This window comes from Pelophylax lessonae (genome assembly GCF_965119305.1).
Source record: "Pelophylax lessonae genome assembly, chromosome: 4".
NCBI classification, from domain to species: Eukaryota; Metazoa; Chordata; class Amphibia; order Anura; family Ranidae; genus Pelophylax; species Pelophylax lessonae.
The window spans coordinates 513,060,513-513,074,772 of record NC_138771.1 but is presented as its reverse complement, the minus strand read 5'-3'; the positions used below and the strand labels follow the sequence as shown (position 1 = coordinate 513,074,772).

General features: G+C 44.0%; 1 protein-coding gene across 7 annotated transcripts in view; it reads left to right on the top strand.

The window, feature by feature from the left end:
- The window catches only part of CNOT4 (CCR4-NOT transcription complex subunit 4), a 218,867-nt gene that overhangs the window by 92,860 nt on the left and 111,747 nt on the right, over nucleotides 1-14,260 (top strand). For all 7 annotated transcript variants that reach the window (XM_082255051.1, XM_082255049.1, XM_082255046.1 and 4 more), the window contains exon 6: nucleotides 12,073-12,198. In XM_082255051.1, the coding sequence (XP_082111177.1) occupies nucleotides 12,073-12,198 (126 nt within the window). The remainder of the gene's footprint in view (nucleotides 1-12,072; nucleotides 12,199-14,260) is intronic.

Below are 14,260 nucleotides of genomic sequence, written 5' to 3'. Positions count from 1 at the left end.
ATTGTTTGTACCCCTAAAAGGCTAGATGAGGAGTAGGGGGAGTATGGAACAGGCAGCACCCTCAAATCTTCAGAAGTATGAGATTGTGTTCACTGTACCCCACAAAGATTGAGTTCACTGCACCCCACAATGATTGTGTTCACTGCACCCCACAAAGATTGTGTTCACTGCACCTCACAAAGATTGTGTTCACTGTACCCCCCAAAGATTGTGTTCACTGCACCCCACAAAGATTCTGTTCACTGTACCCCACAAAGATTGTGTTCACTGCACCCTAAAAGGATGTTGTTCACTGCACCCCACAAAGATTGTGTTCACTGCACCCTAAAAGGATGTTGTTCACTGCACCCCAAAAAGATTGTGTTCACTGTACCCCCCCAAAGATTGTGTTCACTGCACCCCACAAAGATTGTGTTCACTGCACCCCAAAAAGATTGTGTTCACTGTACCCCCCAAAGATTGTGTTCACTGCACCCCAAAAAGATTGTGTTCACTGTACCCCCCAAAGATTGTGTTCACTGCACCCCACAAAGATTCTGTTCACTGTACCCCACAAAGATTGTGTTCACTGCACCCCAAAAAGATTGTGTTCACTGTACCCCCCCAAAGATTGTGTTCACTGCACCCCACAAAGATTGTGTTCACTGCACCGCAAAAAGATTGTGTTCACTGTACCCCCCAAAGATTGTGTTCACTGCACCCCACAAAGATTCTGTTCACTGTACCCCACAAAGATTGTGTTCACTGCACCCCAAAAAGGATGTTGTTCACTGCACCCCAAAAAGGATGTTGTTCACTCCACCCCAAAAAGATTGTGTTCACTGCACCCCACAAAGATTGTGTTCACTGCACCCCAAAAAGATTGTTCACTGCACCCCAAAAATGATTTTGTTCACTGCACCCCAAAAATGATTTTGTTCACTGCACCCCAAAAAGGATGTTGTTCACTGCACCCCAAAAAGATTGTGTTCACTGCACCCCAAAAAGATTGTGTTCACTGCACCCCACAAAGGATTTTGTTCACTGCACCCCAAAAAGATTGTGTTCACTGCACCCCAAAAAGGATGTTGTTCACTGCACCCCAAAAAGGATTTTGTTCACTGCACCCCAAAAAGATTGTGTTCACTGCACCCCACAAAGGATTTTGTTCACTGCACCCCACAAAGATTGTGTTCACTGCACACCAAAAAGGATTGTGTTCACTGCACCCCAAAAAGGATTGTGTTCACTGCACCCCAAAAAGATTGTGTTCACTGCACCCCAAAAAGATTGTGTTCACTGCAGCCCAAAAAGATTGTGTTCACTGCAGCCCAAAAAGATTGTGTTCACTGCAGCCCAAAAAGATTGTGTTCACTGCAGCTCACACACAGAAAAATGGATGTGGATCACTGACACCTGCCTATCTCCAATCCCACACCACACAGCAATATCGATTGTAGTTTGTAGAACACAGTTTCCCTAAAATTCAGCAGACTCTGTCCCTAACAGGATTGAGAAGAGATCGTAGATCAGGATTGAGTGCAGATTCACCCCACCCCCCACACAGCAATATCGATTGTAGTTTGTAGAAGACACTGACCCTATAATTCAGCAGACTCTATCCCTAAAATGCCTACAACTCGCCCTGCCTAAACACTCCGACCTGTCCCTCAATTCTATCCGGACACAAATGGTTTTTTCCTGCCTATCTTTCCCTAATCAGCAGCCAGCACATTGATGTGTGCTCTGTCCCTTAGCTAAGCAGCAGAATGACGCTGCTGCGGCGGCTGCCTCGAACTTATAAAGACTTGGTCACATGCTTCAGACGGCCAATCACAGCTACTAAGACATTTGCAGGCATGGCTGGGATGGCTTAAGGCACACCAGTTAAACGATTGTTGATTGGCTGTTGAAAGCCCGCCATGAAAAGAGCGCCAAAGCATGCAAAACCCGGAAATAAAACGACCGAACACGGATTTTTACCCGAACATACAGTAAAGTGTCCGTGTCCGTGTTCGGGTAAAAAAAATCCAATTATTCGGTACGAACACGAATAATACAGTCCGTGTTCGCTCAACACTACTCATAAGTTTTTCATACCCTGGCAGAATTTATGATTTCTTGGCCATTTTTTTCAAGAATATGAATGGGAACACACAAACCTTTTTTCTTTCACTCATGGTTAGTGTTTGGCTGAAGCCATTTATTATCAATCAACTGTGTTCACTCTTTTTAAATAATAATGACAACAGAAACTACCCAAATTACCCTGATCAAAAGTTTACATACCCTGGTAATTTTGGCCTGATAACATGCACACAAGTTGACACAAAGGGGTTTGAATGGCTATTAAAGGTAACCATCCTCACCTGTGATCTGTTTACTTGTAATTAGTGTGTGTGTATAAAAGCTCAATGAGTTTCTGGACTCCTGACAGACCCTTGCATCTTTCATCCAGTGCTGCACTGACGTTTCTGGATTCTGAGTCATGGGGAAAGCGTAAGAATTGTCAAAGGATCTGCAGGAGAAAAAATGAACTGTATAAAACAGGAAAGGGATATAAAAAGATATCCAAGGAATTGAGAATTCCAATCAGCGGTGTTCAACTCTAATCAAGAAGTGGAAAATGAGGGGTTCTGTTGAAACCAAACCACGGTCAGATAGACCAACTAAAATTTCAGCCACTGCTGCCAGGAAAATTGTTTGGGATGCAAAGAAAAACCCACAAATAACTTCAGGTGAAATACAGGACTCTCTGAAAATATGTGGTGTGGCTTTTTCAAGATGCACAATAAGGAGGAAAGATGGCCTGCATGGTCGAGACACCAGAAGTAAGCCATTACTACGCAAAATGCCACAAAGTATCCCGCTTACAATATGCCAAACAGCTACGAGACAAGCCTCAAACCTTCTGGCACATAGTCATTTGGAGTGATGAGCCCAAAATTGAGCTTTTTGGCCACAACCATAAACGCTACATTTGGAGAGGAGTCAATAAGGCCAATGATGAAAGTTACACCATTCCTACGGTTTAACATGGAGGTGGATCACTGAGGTTTTGGGGTTGTGTGAGCTACAAAGGCACAGGAAATTTGGTCAGATATGATGGCAAAATGAATGCAGTATGTTATCAAAAAATACTGGAGGAATCATGGATTAAAAAAAAAAAAAAAATGCTGTAGGAAAATTTGCATTCATCAGCCCGGAAACTGAGCATGGGACGTACTTATACATTCCAACATGACAATGATCCTAAACACAAGGCCAATTCAACCGGTCATTGGCTACAGCAGAATAAAGTGAAGGTTTCTAGGGTGGCCACCTTAGGGCCCTTTCACACGGGCGCTCCGTATGTCCGCAAATCATCCTATTTTTTTGCGGACATAATGTAAGTCTATGGCATTGCGGATGTCAGCGGAATACCATCCGCTGACATCCGATTTTCCTCCTGTCAGTTCTGTTCCGTTTTTTTCTTGTTCAAAAATTTTTATTTAGAATAAAGGGTGAACAATCAAGTGCGACATTGAGCACAACATATGGCAGTAGGTACCAACGATATGAAATCTGTAACAATGAATAATACAACTGTGGTATAAAAATACTGAGTGGAACAAAATCGTTCATAGTAACATCTTATAACAGGGATGTAGATTAATAAGCAGGAGGAAGAGTGCAAGTTATTGGTGAGATTAAATTGTAGTGTCGTCTCCCATAAGAGATGCGAAATGACAACACAAATAAAGCCCCTTGGCACCCCAACGGGGGACAATGCCAAAGAGCCCAAGGAGTCTGGGAGACCATGATACTTGGGTGGGCGGGAATAATCAAGGGCCGCCTAAAAGGCGGGGAGGGAGAAGCAGAAGGTAGAGGGGGAGAGAAAAAAAAAGGGTTAAAATGAAAAAAATAAATAAATAAAAAAAAAGAACGGGGGGGGGGGAGAAGGGGGAAAGGTCAAATGAAGGGGGGGAAGACATGGGGTGCACGTTTCCCCCAGGGGAGGACCGACTAGAGAACCGCAGGTTGATTACGTTTGGATTCATGGCCCAGGGTACGATCATGGGCGCAGCAAGGCAATGTCAAGACTGTTCCATTTTTTTGAACTGAACAAAACCCTATTTTTGTTCCGTTCAAAAAACAGAAAGGAAGGAAAATCGGATGTCAGCGGTGTCATCCGCAAACCCCCATAGACTTACATTATGTCCGCATATCATCCGCAAACAGATGGGATTATATGCGGGCATACGGAGCGGATGACAGAAATGTCATCCGCTCCGTGGAAAGAAAAAAAAAAAGGACCGCAGCGGAGCTCTCACACGGAGCGGCCGTGTGAAAGAGCCCTTAAAGGGGCATTTGGGTAGTTTCTGTTGTCATTATTATTTAAAAAGGGTAAACACAGTTGATTGATAATAAATGGCTTCAGCCAAATACTAACCATAAGTGAAAGAAAAGTTTTTGTGTTAACATTCATATTCTCAGAAAAATGGCCAAGAAATCATAAATTCTGCCAGGGTAAACTTATGAGCACAACAGTGTGTGTGTGTATGTATGTATGTATGTATGTGTGTATATATATATATATATATATATATATATATATATATATAATTAAATAATGAATAGAGAATTTAACTCCAGTTCCTCAGACCTTGGGATACCTGAAGGAAATCTACTTTCAGACTGAGAGACCTCTAAATTAAATTAGAGGTTTATTACCAGACATAGCTACGTGAGAGCACACCCATATAAAGCCGCCCTGTATTATTATTATAATGTAGGATTTATATAGCGCCTACTGTTTGCGCAGCGCTTTACAATGTGAGGGAAGACAATAGTTACAAGTGCTCTGATGTGATGGATTTCGGATCCCCCTTTATATAGGGTATCTTATCGCACAACACACATTTAAGGAATGGCACATGGCTACTTGCCCATGGTGGTATTCTCCTGGTAACATCTTATTTAAAACATGTTAACAAACTCGCAAGCGCCATTTAGGATATGTACAGTATCTCACAAAAGTGAGTACACCCCTCATATTTTTGTTACTTTTGGTCATATGAAAAGACAAAATATTAAGTGGTAGGTGTGTGTTGTTTTTTTTTTTCATTAAAGTGCATTGAACACACGAGGGGAGAAGGTGCATGGCAATCCGCTTTTAGCCTGCATTTTCAAAGCTTTAAAGACCTAGTTCACCTTCAGCAAAAACTGCCTGTGCAGGTAAAGGGTGCCTGCAAATAAAAACAAGTGCAGCTTTTAGAAAAGTTAAATAAAGCCTTTCCTATGGCCGTTAGGCCATTTTTGTACCTTCTGAAGCCTGACTGAAAAACTCCAACAGATCGCATCATCCTGTTCTGCTTTGTTGCTAGGACATTGCTGTGAGACTCCTAGCCCTTACTGTTCACCTCCACCATCACAAGAGTGAGCGTCCTCGGACTGTACACTGAAAACCAAAAATCCAATAAAACTTTTGCAGCTGAAGTCCCCTTTGCATGCACTTTCTCTTCCCTGGCAGAGTAGCTCTGAGCTCAGTGTTTGAGAGCTTGCACCTGTGAATGTTGAGGTGAACAGTAAGAGCTGGGAGTAACTTAGCAATGTCCTAGAAACCAGGCAGGATGAGATGATGCAATCTCTGGGAGTTTTTCACTCAGGCTTCAGAATGTATGTAAATTGCCTACTCCCATTAATCAACTTTGGCCAAAGCTTCACAGTTTTTTTTTTTTTTTTCTATAGACCTCTCTTACCTGTAAAGGTGAACTATGTCTTTAAAGTGGTTATTAAGCCACCATTATAAAATCATCTAATCCTCTCTGTATTATAACACAAAGTGCTCCTGTGCCAGTCTTATAGAAAAATATGCCAATCTGTACCCATATCACAGCGGCTCCCAGCGAGTAGCTGATCCTTCAGCTCTCTTCTCTGCTGGGCTGACAGCTCCAGTGGGCAGGCCCGAGCACTACAGCTGACGTCAGCCAGGGAGGAGGCGAAGAGAGCAGAGCAAAAGTCAAGTGGTTACGTGATCGCTGAAAGCCGCTGTGATATGAGTCAGGCACAGGAGCACTTAGTGTTCTAATGCAGAGTGGATTCCATTATTTTATAATAAATATGAGAGCAGCAGGTGTGGAGGGGCGGGCGCTGACAAAGCAGGAGGGGGGAGGAGGGCAAAGAAGACAGAGCAGGGCTGCAGAAAACGGAGGCATGTACACTGACTACGCTGTTAGGGCTCAACAGCCATGATATGCCGTGGTCAGTGTACAGAGGGGAGGGTAGAAACTGGCAGGATCAGCCAGTTTTTTAGGTGTTACAGAGGGCCAAATGACACAGCACAAACACTGAGCTGTATAACATGCTTTAAGGAAAAAGTACCTGTTTTTTTTTTTCTAGGGTAACAAACACTTTAACTTAATAAGCTGAAGATATAAGTTGGTTGGTTACTATGCCTTGGTTGGTTACTATGCCTAGCTGCTCCAGATTTCTGCCTGCTCTAGTTTTAGTAAATCTCCCCCCCCCCCCCCCCCCCCCCAAGGAGCCAGCCAGACTTGGAAATCTTTAATTACAACAAAGTCCTGTTCATCCCTTTTTAAAAGTCATGAAGAAATCTGCTCACACAGTACAGACAGGACTAAATATGGGAAACATGAGTTCTCATTCCCTTGCAACCTTTTTGCATGTTACACCCTAAATATAGATGCAACATTGTCTGACAGAAGTAGTTTGCCTTAATTGTGTAGTTTAGTTAGGTCCTCGTAATCTAAAGGAGAATGCAAAAAGGTTGTACAGTCAGTTTGTAATGTGTCTGGGGGGCTCTAAGCGAAACTTTACTCCAAACGTAAAGCGGAACTCCAGGTATGATCATTCTTGCATTGGTTACATTGGCCCAGCTTGGATCAATGAAAAAATATGCATGACTCGTATCTCAGGGTCCACTGGGGTAGCTGGCAATCAGTGTAGTAGAAGTTGGAGCTACTACAGAAAAAAATACAAAGCATTCTGCAATGGTCTGCTTCAAGACTGTTCTGGGCTCCCATACCTTGATCTCTGTGGGTGTAGGCTTACTTTGGTTCTTTGGAAATAATTAGCACAAAAGCCCCATTCCTTTCACTGCCTAGAAAAGGGCTTGCTTCTGAATTTGGAGGTGCTGTTCTGTTTCTAAGAAGAACATATTTTCCCTAGTTAAAGGCATGTTTTTTTTTTGACCTGTAGACTGTGTACTGTAAATTGGCTTTGTTCAGTCATAATGATATGACTGAACGGCAGAGGCCTTGAGTAGCACCAATGAATGGAAGCACAACAATATGCTATTTTCATCTGAGATTTGTGTCCCTGGAATCGGGCAAGAAATCAAGCCTTATGTTTGTTCATAGTGGCAGAGCCTGTGAGTCACAAATCTTTTATGTTGGCAAGGTATTGTGTGATGTTCTTCTATAGGAACTGGAAATGTAAGTACTGAAATTCTAGCAAATAAAAATGTACATGCATTTCAACTGTGTATTGTAATATCTACCAAACCATTTATTGGTCTCTTAAGTTAGTGCAAATGCCCAAATATTTAGGCTTTTGTTTGGCTTATGATCCAGACAGCACAGTCAGCTTCTGGACCTCCATGCAGGTGAGACTAGTTAAAGAGCAAATTCAGTTGGTCGTCCTTTTATTTTTTTATTTTTTTGTACAAATTATAGGAGACAAACCAGCTGGACTCAACCTTGATTGAAATTCTGTTTTAAAGTGGTTGTAAAGTAGTAGAAGTAACTGGCCTTGGGATGATACACTGATACACAGAGATAAAAAAAAATCCTCCTACATAAGTTGTACCTGTTTATCTGCAGATATCTTGAAGTGCAGAATTTATACAACGTGTCTGAGCTTCCAGAAAGCAGGGGGTGGAGAGCTAAAGTTGCACTCAGTGAGAAGAGCTGAAAACTGATTGGAGGGAAGGGCACACACCCTTCACGCTGCATGCAGAAACAGAGGAGGCTGTCAATCACGTGCTGTGTGCTGGAGCTGCCTCCCCGTCACCTTCTCTTGGTGTTGGAAAACCTGTCAGAATTGACTCGTGCTGATACCATGGGAATGAAGCAGCAGAGAGAAATTACACTTGATTCCCTAAATTGAGACAGGTTCACACTATGGGATATGCTTCCTTCATATTTCATGTCTGAGGTTTACAACCACTTTAATGCAAGCCTGGACATGAGTCCGCCTCTGATTGGACAATAAAAAAAAAAAAAACTGCAGCACACTGATATAGTCTATCTTAGTGCTCGCCCCTCTTTTTTGTCAATGTTTTCAGTGTTAGGGGAGCATTTTCCAAAGTTTTTGGAGCCTGTACTGACCCTCAATCTACAGTATGTGTTAGTGTTGTGAATGCAGCTATAGGAAGCTAATACCTACAGAGATTTGGGTACTTCTGCAGCCATGTGAAACAATACTGTACATCAAATAATTAATGACACTGAACTGAGTTAAAGTACTATATCTGCTGGTATTTTACAGTTTAACTGTCCTTAAAAGTAAAGAGGAACTGTTTGGGTGAAGCTTTAACCTTTATGCAGATCTTAGTTTAGCTAATGTTTGGTTCACACTGGCTGAATATTGTCCAAAATCAGCCAGTACAGTAGAAACTGCAATCTGTTTTTCTTTTTGTTCAGCCCGCTGGCTTGAACGAAAAAAAAAAGTGTGTACCAGGCTTAAGAATAAATTGCACCGGTTGTGTTATTGTATGTTGAAGACATTTCTCTGCTTATCAAAGCAGCTTTCTTAGTTCTAATAGGTGTCTGTCTGCTTTCTGACTCTCACCACCCACTGCAAACACTGTGCAGAGATAATGACAAATATAAATATATTAGAAGTGCTTTTAAAGTCTGTGGCTACCCAGACTGTGAAATTGTTAGCGCTCATCCCCATGCAGAATTTAATCCAGTGCTGCAGATGTGTTTACGCTAACCAGCTTTCTCATGCTGGTGTTTTTTTACCTTCAGACTCTTTGCCTGCCTACAGCAGTGTTCCCCAACCCCCGGGCCGCGGACCGCTACCGGTCCGTGGATCAAACAGTACCGGGCCTCCCGAGGAACTTTAAATGATTTCACTGTGGCGGCCGAGGCACAGAGCATTGCGCCCCCCCCCCCGAGCCCGCCCATTGTGTGACAATAGCGAATGAAAATTTGCGATTGTCACACTGATCCTCCTCCTGGCCAATCAGGGAGCGGAAGGTAAACCCCACGCCATTGGCCTAGGAGGAGGCGCCGCGGGAGGACTGAGGAGACGCGGGAAGCCGGGGACTAAACTGAAGAGAAGTGAGGTAAGTGCATGGACGGGTCTCACAGGGGGAACGCTGGCACTCTGCATTGAAAGGTGGCACGCTGGCATCTCTACATTTATTGGGGGCATTGCTGTGGCACTCTGCATTTATTGGGGGCATTGCTGTGGCGCTCTGCATTTATTGGGGGCAATGCTGTCGCACTCTGCATTTATTGGGGGCATTGCTGTGGCACTCTGCATTTATTGTAGGCAATGCTGTGGCACTCTGCATTTATTGGGGGCATTACTGTGGCACTCTGCATTTATTGTGGGCAATGCTGTGGCACTCTGCATTGATTGGGGGCAAGCTGGTCACTCTGCATTGACGTCGTTCCCCCCCCCCCCCCCCCCCCCCCCCCCCCACAGAAAAATTATCATACATTGACCAGTCCGTTGCCATAAAAAGGTTGGGGCGCACTGGCCTACAGGATATGTCCACGTCACGCAGGCAGTGACATGGGGGGCATGTGTAGGACTTCTCCTCCTGGTAACAGGATGCATTCCTCGATTGCACAGGCACTGCTGCCCATTCATTTGAATGGACTTCTATATCTGCGTTTTCTGTAGGAAAAAAGTCACTGAATCCTTTTTATTTTAAATGCACTGCACTGAAACTGCATGGTGCTTTGGAAACCTCACTTTTTTCAGTGCATAGGGCTGCCATTAACATTTTATGGCATCCCTGCCCGTTTTCTTAAAAGCAGCCTGTTTGTGTGACTTCATTCATATGCTAAAAGTGTGCCATTTACACGCACCCCCACGCCTCAATTTGAAATATTTGCAAATTTATTAAAAATAAAAAACAAAACCAAATCAGTTGAACTTATGTATTCACAGCCTTTGCTCAATACTTTGTTCAAGCACCTTTGGCACCAATTACAACATTAGGTCATTTTGAGTATGATGCTACAAGCTTGGCGCAACTATTTTTGGGCAGATTTTTCCCATTCTTCTTTGCAGGACCTTTCAAGCTCCATCAGGCTGGATGGGGAGCATTGGTGCAAATCCATTTTCAGATCTCTCCAGAGATTTTTAATCTGGTTCAAGTCTGAGCTCTGGCTGGGCCACTCAAGGACATTCACAGAGTTGTCCCGTAGCCACTCCTTTTTATCTTGGCTATGTGCTTAAGGTCATTGTCCTGTTGGAAAATGAATATTTTCCCCAGTCTGAGGTCCAGAGCGCTCTGGAGCAGGTTTTCATTAAGAATGTCTCTGTACATTGCTACATTCATCTTTCCCTCGATCCTGACTAGTCTCCCAGTTTCTGCAGCTGAAAAATTTTCCCACAGCATGATGCTGCCACCACTATTCTTCACTGTAGGTATGGTATTGGCCAGATGATGAGCGGTGCCTGGTTTCTTCCAGACATGAGACTTGCTATTCAGGCCAAAGAGTTCAATATTTGTTTATCGGACCAGAGAATGTTGTTTCCCATGGTCTGAGAGTCCTTTAGGTGCCTTTTGGCAAACTCTAGACGGGCTGTCATGTGCCTTTTACTGAGTGGCTTCCGTCTAGCCACTCTCCATACATGCCTGATTGGTGGAATTCTGCAGATCTGGTTGTTCTTCTGGAAGGTTCTCCAGAGAAACGCTGGAGCTCTGTCAGAGTGACCATCGGATTCTTGTTTACCTCCCTGACTAATGCCCTTCTCCCCGGATCGCTCAGTTTGGCAAGGTGGCCCGCTCTAGGAAGAGTCCTGGTGGTTCCATACTTCTTCCATTTACGGATAATGGAGGCCATTGTGCTCATTGGAACCTTCAATGCTGCAGAATTTTTTCTCTACCTTTCTCCAGACATGTGCCTCAATTCAATCCGGTCCCTGAGGTCTACAGTCAATGCCTTGGACATCATGGCTTGGTTTGTGCCCTGACATGCACTGTTAACTGTGGGACCTTATATAGACAGGTCTTTCCAAATCATGTCCAATCAAATGAATTTACCACAGGTGGACTCCAGTCAAGCTGTAGAAACATCTCAATGATGATCAGTGGAAACTGGATGCACCTGAGCTCAATTTTGAGTGTCATGGCAAAGGCTGTGGATAATTATGTACACGTGTTTTTTTTTTTTTTTTTTTTAGGGCCATTTTACACCACATGCAGTCTAGTGCATTTTCCTGCATCAAAAACACATGGAAAGTAGATAATATGGTTTCCAATGGCATAGTTCTTGCAGTTCCAGAAAAAAAATAGAACATGCTGCATTTTTCCTGCGCTGGACTGTACTGGTACGTTGTAAAACGCACTGGAGCACACATGTCCTTATTTAAGCTTATGAAGAAAGAGGTGGGGGGGGGGGGGGGAAATGTGCTGGACTGCATCAAAAACGTGCATGCAGAAAAGCTTCAGAACGTATCCAGACTGCGTTTCTATGGTGTGATCTGGCCCTTAATAAATATGCAAAGATTTTAAACCAACTTCTTTCACATTGTCATCATGGGGCATTGTTTGTAGAATTTTGAGGAATAATAATGAATTTAATCCATTTTTAAATAAGGCCGTAACATAAGAAAATGTGGAAAAAAGTGAAGTGCTGTGAATGCTTTCTTAATGCACTGTATCTATGTTGCCTATGATACTATAGTATCAACATGACTGTATTTGTGGAAAAGTTGATACTGGATAAAATGTGCTTTATGGTTATACTGGAGTTTAATAGTTGGATTTAGCGCTACTTTAAGTGGTGCCTGAGGTAATATCTGTTCATCTTGGATTTATAGTTTTCACTTTGAACTCTTACATGTATTGCTTCACTCATAGCTGACCGCTTTTTTTTTTTTTTTTTTTTTTTTGTTCTCAAGGCATCTTTAGGTACAACAAAATACTGCAGTTATTTCTTAAAAAATATGCAGTGTCCAAAGCCAGACTGTATGTATCTACACGAATTGGGGGACGAGGCGGCTAGTTTCACAAAAGAAGAAATGCAGGTAAGAGAACCTTACGTCATTTAGCATTGTTTTGTCTTTAGTTTGTGCCAATCCAAGATACACTATATTACCAAAAGTATTGAGATGCCTGCCTTTACACGCACATGAACTTTTAATGGCATCCCAGTTTTAGGTCATATGGTTCAATATTGAGTTGGCCCACCCTTTCCAGCTATAACAGCTTTAACTCTTCTGGGAAGGCTGATCACAAGGTTTAGGAATGTGTCTATGGGATTGTTTAATCATTCTCCCAGAAGCACATTTGTGAGGTCAGGCACTGATGTGGACGAGAAGGCTCACAGTCTGTGCTCTAAATCATCCCAAAGGTGTTCTTTCGAGTTGAGGGCAGGCAAGGCAAGTTCCTCCACCCCAAACTCGCTTAGCCATGTCTTTATAGACCTTGCTTTGTGCACTGGTCCAAATCATTTGGTGGAGGGGGGATTATGGTGTGGGATTTTTTTTTTCTTTATTTTTAGGGTTTGAGCTTGGCCCCTTAGTTCCAGTGAAGAGTAGTCTTAAGGCATCAGCATACTAAGATGTTTTGGACAATTTAATGCTCCCAACAAGAGTAGAACACTAGGCAGAAAAACAATCTGGATACGCCTATGGGCAGTCCCAGGGGGGTAAACTCCCTCTCCCTGCTATAGGTACTCAATTTTCTCTATCATCCATTGACAGACACAGCCTCATCCCCATGAGCTGAGTGGGGTATGCTAGATATGCTGCCACCTGCAGGAGTAGTCTAGGCAGTACGTTGGTAAACTTTTAACATGTACACGCCCACGGGGCTGTCCCTTCAGGCGTAACCCCCACAGCCCAGCACATCAGTTTGTTTCTGCCTAGCTGGGACTTCGGTCTCAGTTTTTTTATTCTTTTCAGAATATTTTCTTTTAATTTCTCTTTACTCACTTGCTAGCTTCACAAGTTGCAAAGGGCTTTCCGGTTGCTGATGGAGACCGATCGTTCCTCCTTGCGGGCCTGCATGAGGGCCCAGGGTCTAATGGTCTAAACCTTCAAAGCTTTCCCGTTTGCTCAGTCGCACACGAGACAGTTTCAGAAAGAGATTCTGACAAAATGGAACAGAGATCCTCGGACATTGGAACTGAAGATTCGGCTGAGCCATCTCCCAAAGTCTCTTGGTGGCTCCAGTCACCTGTCCTGTGCCAGGGCAAGTCCTTCCTGCCGGTGTTTTGGACAGTGGTCACCACGGACTCCAGCCTGTCAGGCTGGGGTGGAATTCTGGGGAAGCTCTGTGCCCAGGGGCTTGGACGACTGAAGAGTCTTCCTTGCCGATCATTATTCTGGAGCTGAGGGTGATCAAGCTCTGCCTGCTTCACTAGACGAGTCGGCTATGCGGCTCTCCGCTTTGGGTTCAGTCGGACAATGCCACGTCTGTGGCTTACATCAATCATGAAGGGGGCACCAAGAGTGCCCTGGCAGCCAAGGAGGTGGCCAAGATTCTAGTGTGGGTGGCACACAATGTTCCAGCTCTTTCCGCAGTCCACATCCCGGGTGTGGAGATTTGGCAGGCGGATTACCTGAGTCGTCAGGTGTTGGATCAAGGGGAGTGGTCCCTTCATCCAGAGGTGTTTTGTCTCCTGTGTGCCCGGTGGGGAACTACAGAGGTGGATCTGTTTGCGTCTCACCTCAACAGGAAGTTTAGCGTTTTGTGGCCAGGTCTTGGGATCCTCTGGCCAATGCCACAGACGCTCTGGTGGCTCCTTGAAGTCAATATAGCCTGATCTATACCTTCCCTCTGCTCGTTCTCCTGCCAAGGTTTCTTCGTCGGGTGGCGATGGAAGGCGTTCTGGTCTTTCAGGTGGCAGACTGGCCTCGGTGGTCCTGGTACGCAGAAAGGGTAAAAATGGTCGTGGATCCTCCATGGCGTCTTCCTCTGCGGGAAGATCTGCTATCTCAAGGACTGATCTTCCATCTCCTGCTTTACAGTCGCTGGCTTTAATGGCTTGGCTGTTTGAAAGCAAGGTGTTGAAGGATAAAGGTCTCTCTGATTTAGTGATTCCTACCTTTTTGAAGGCCAGGAAGATGACCTCTAGGAAGATCC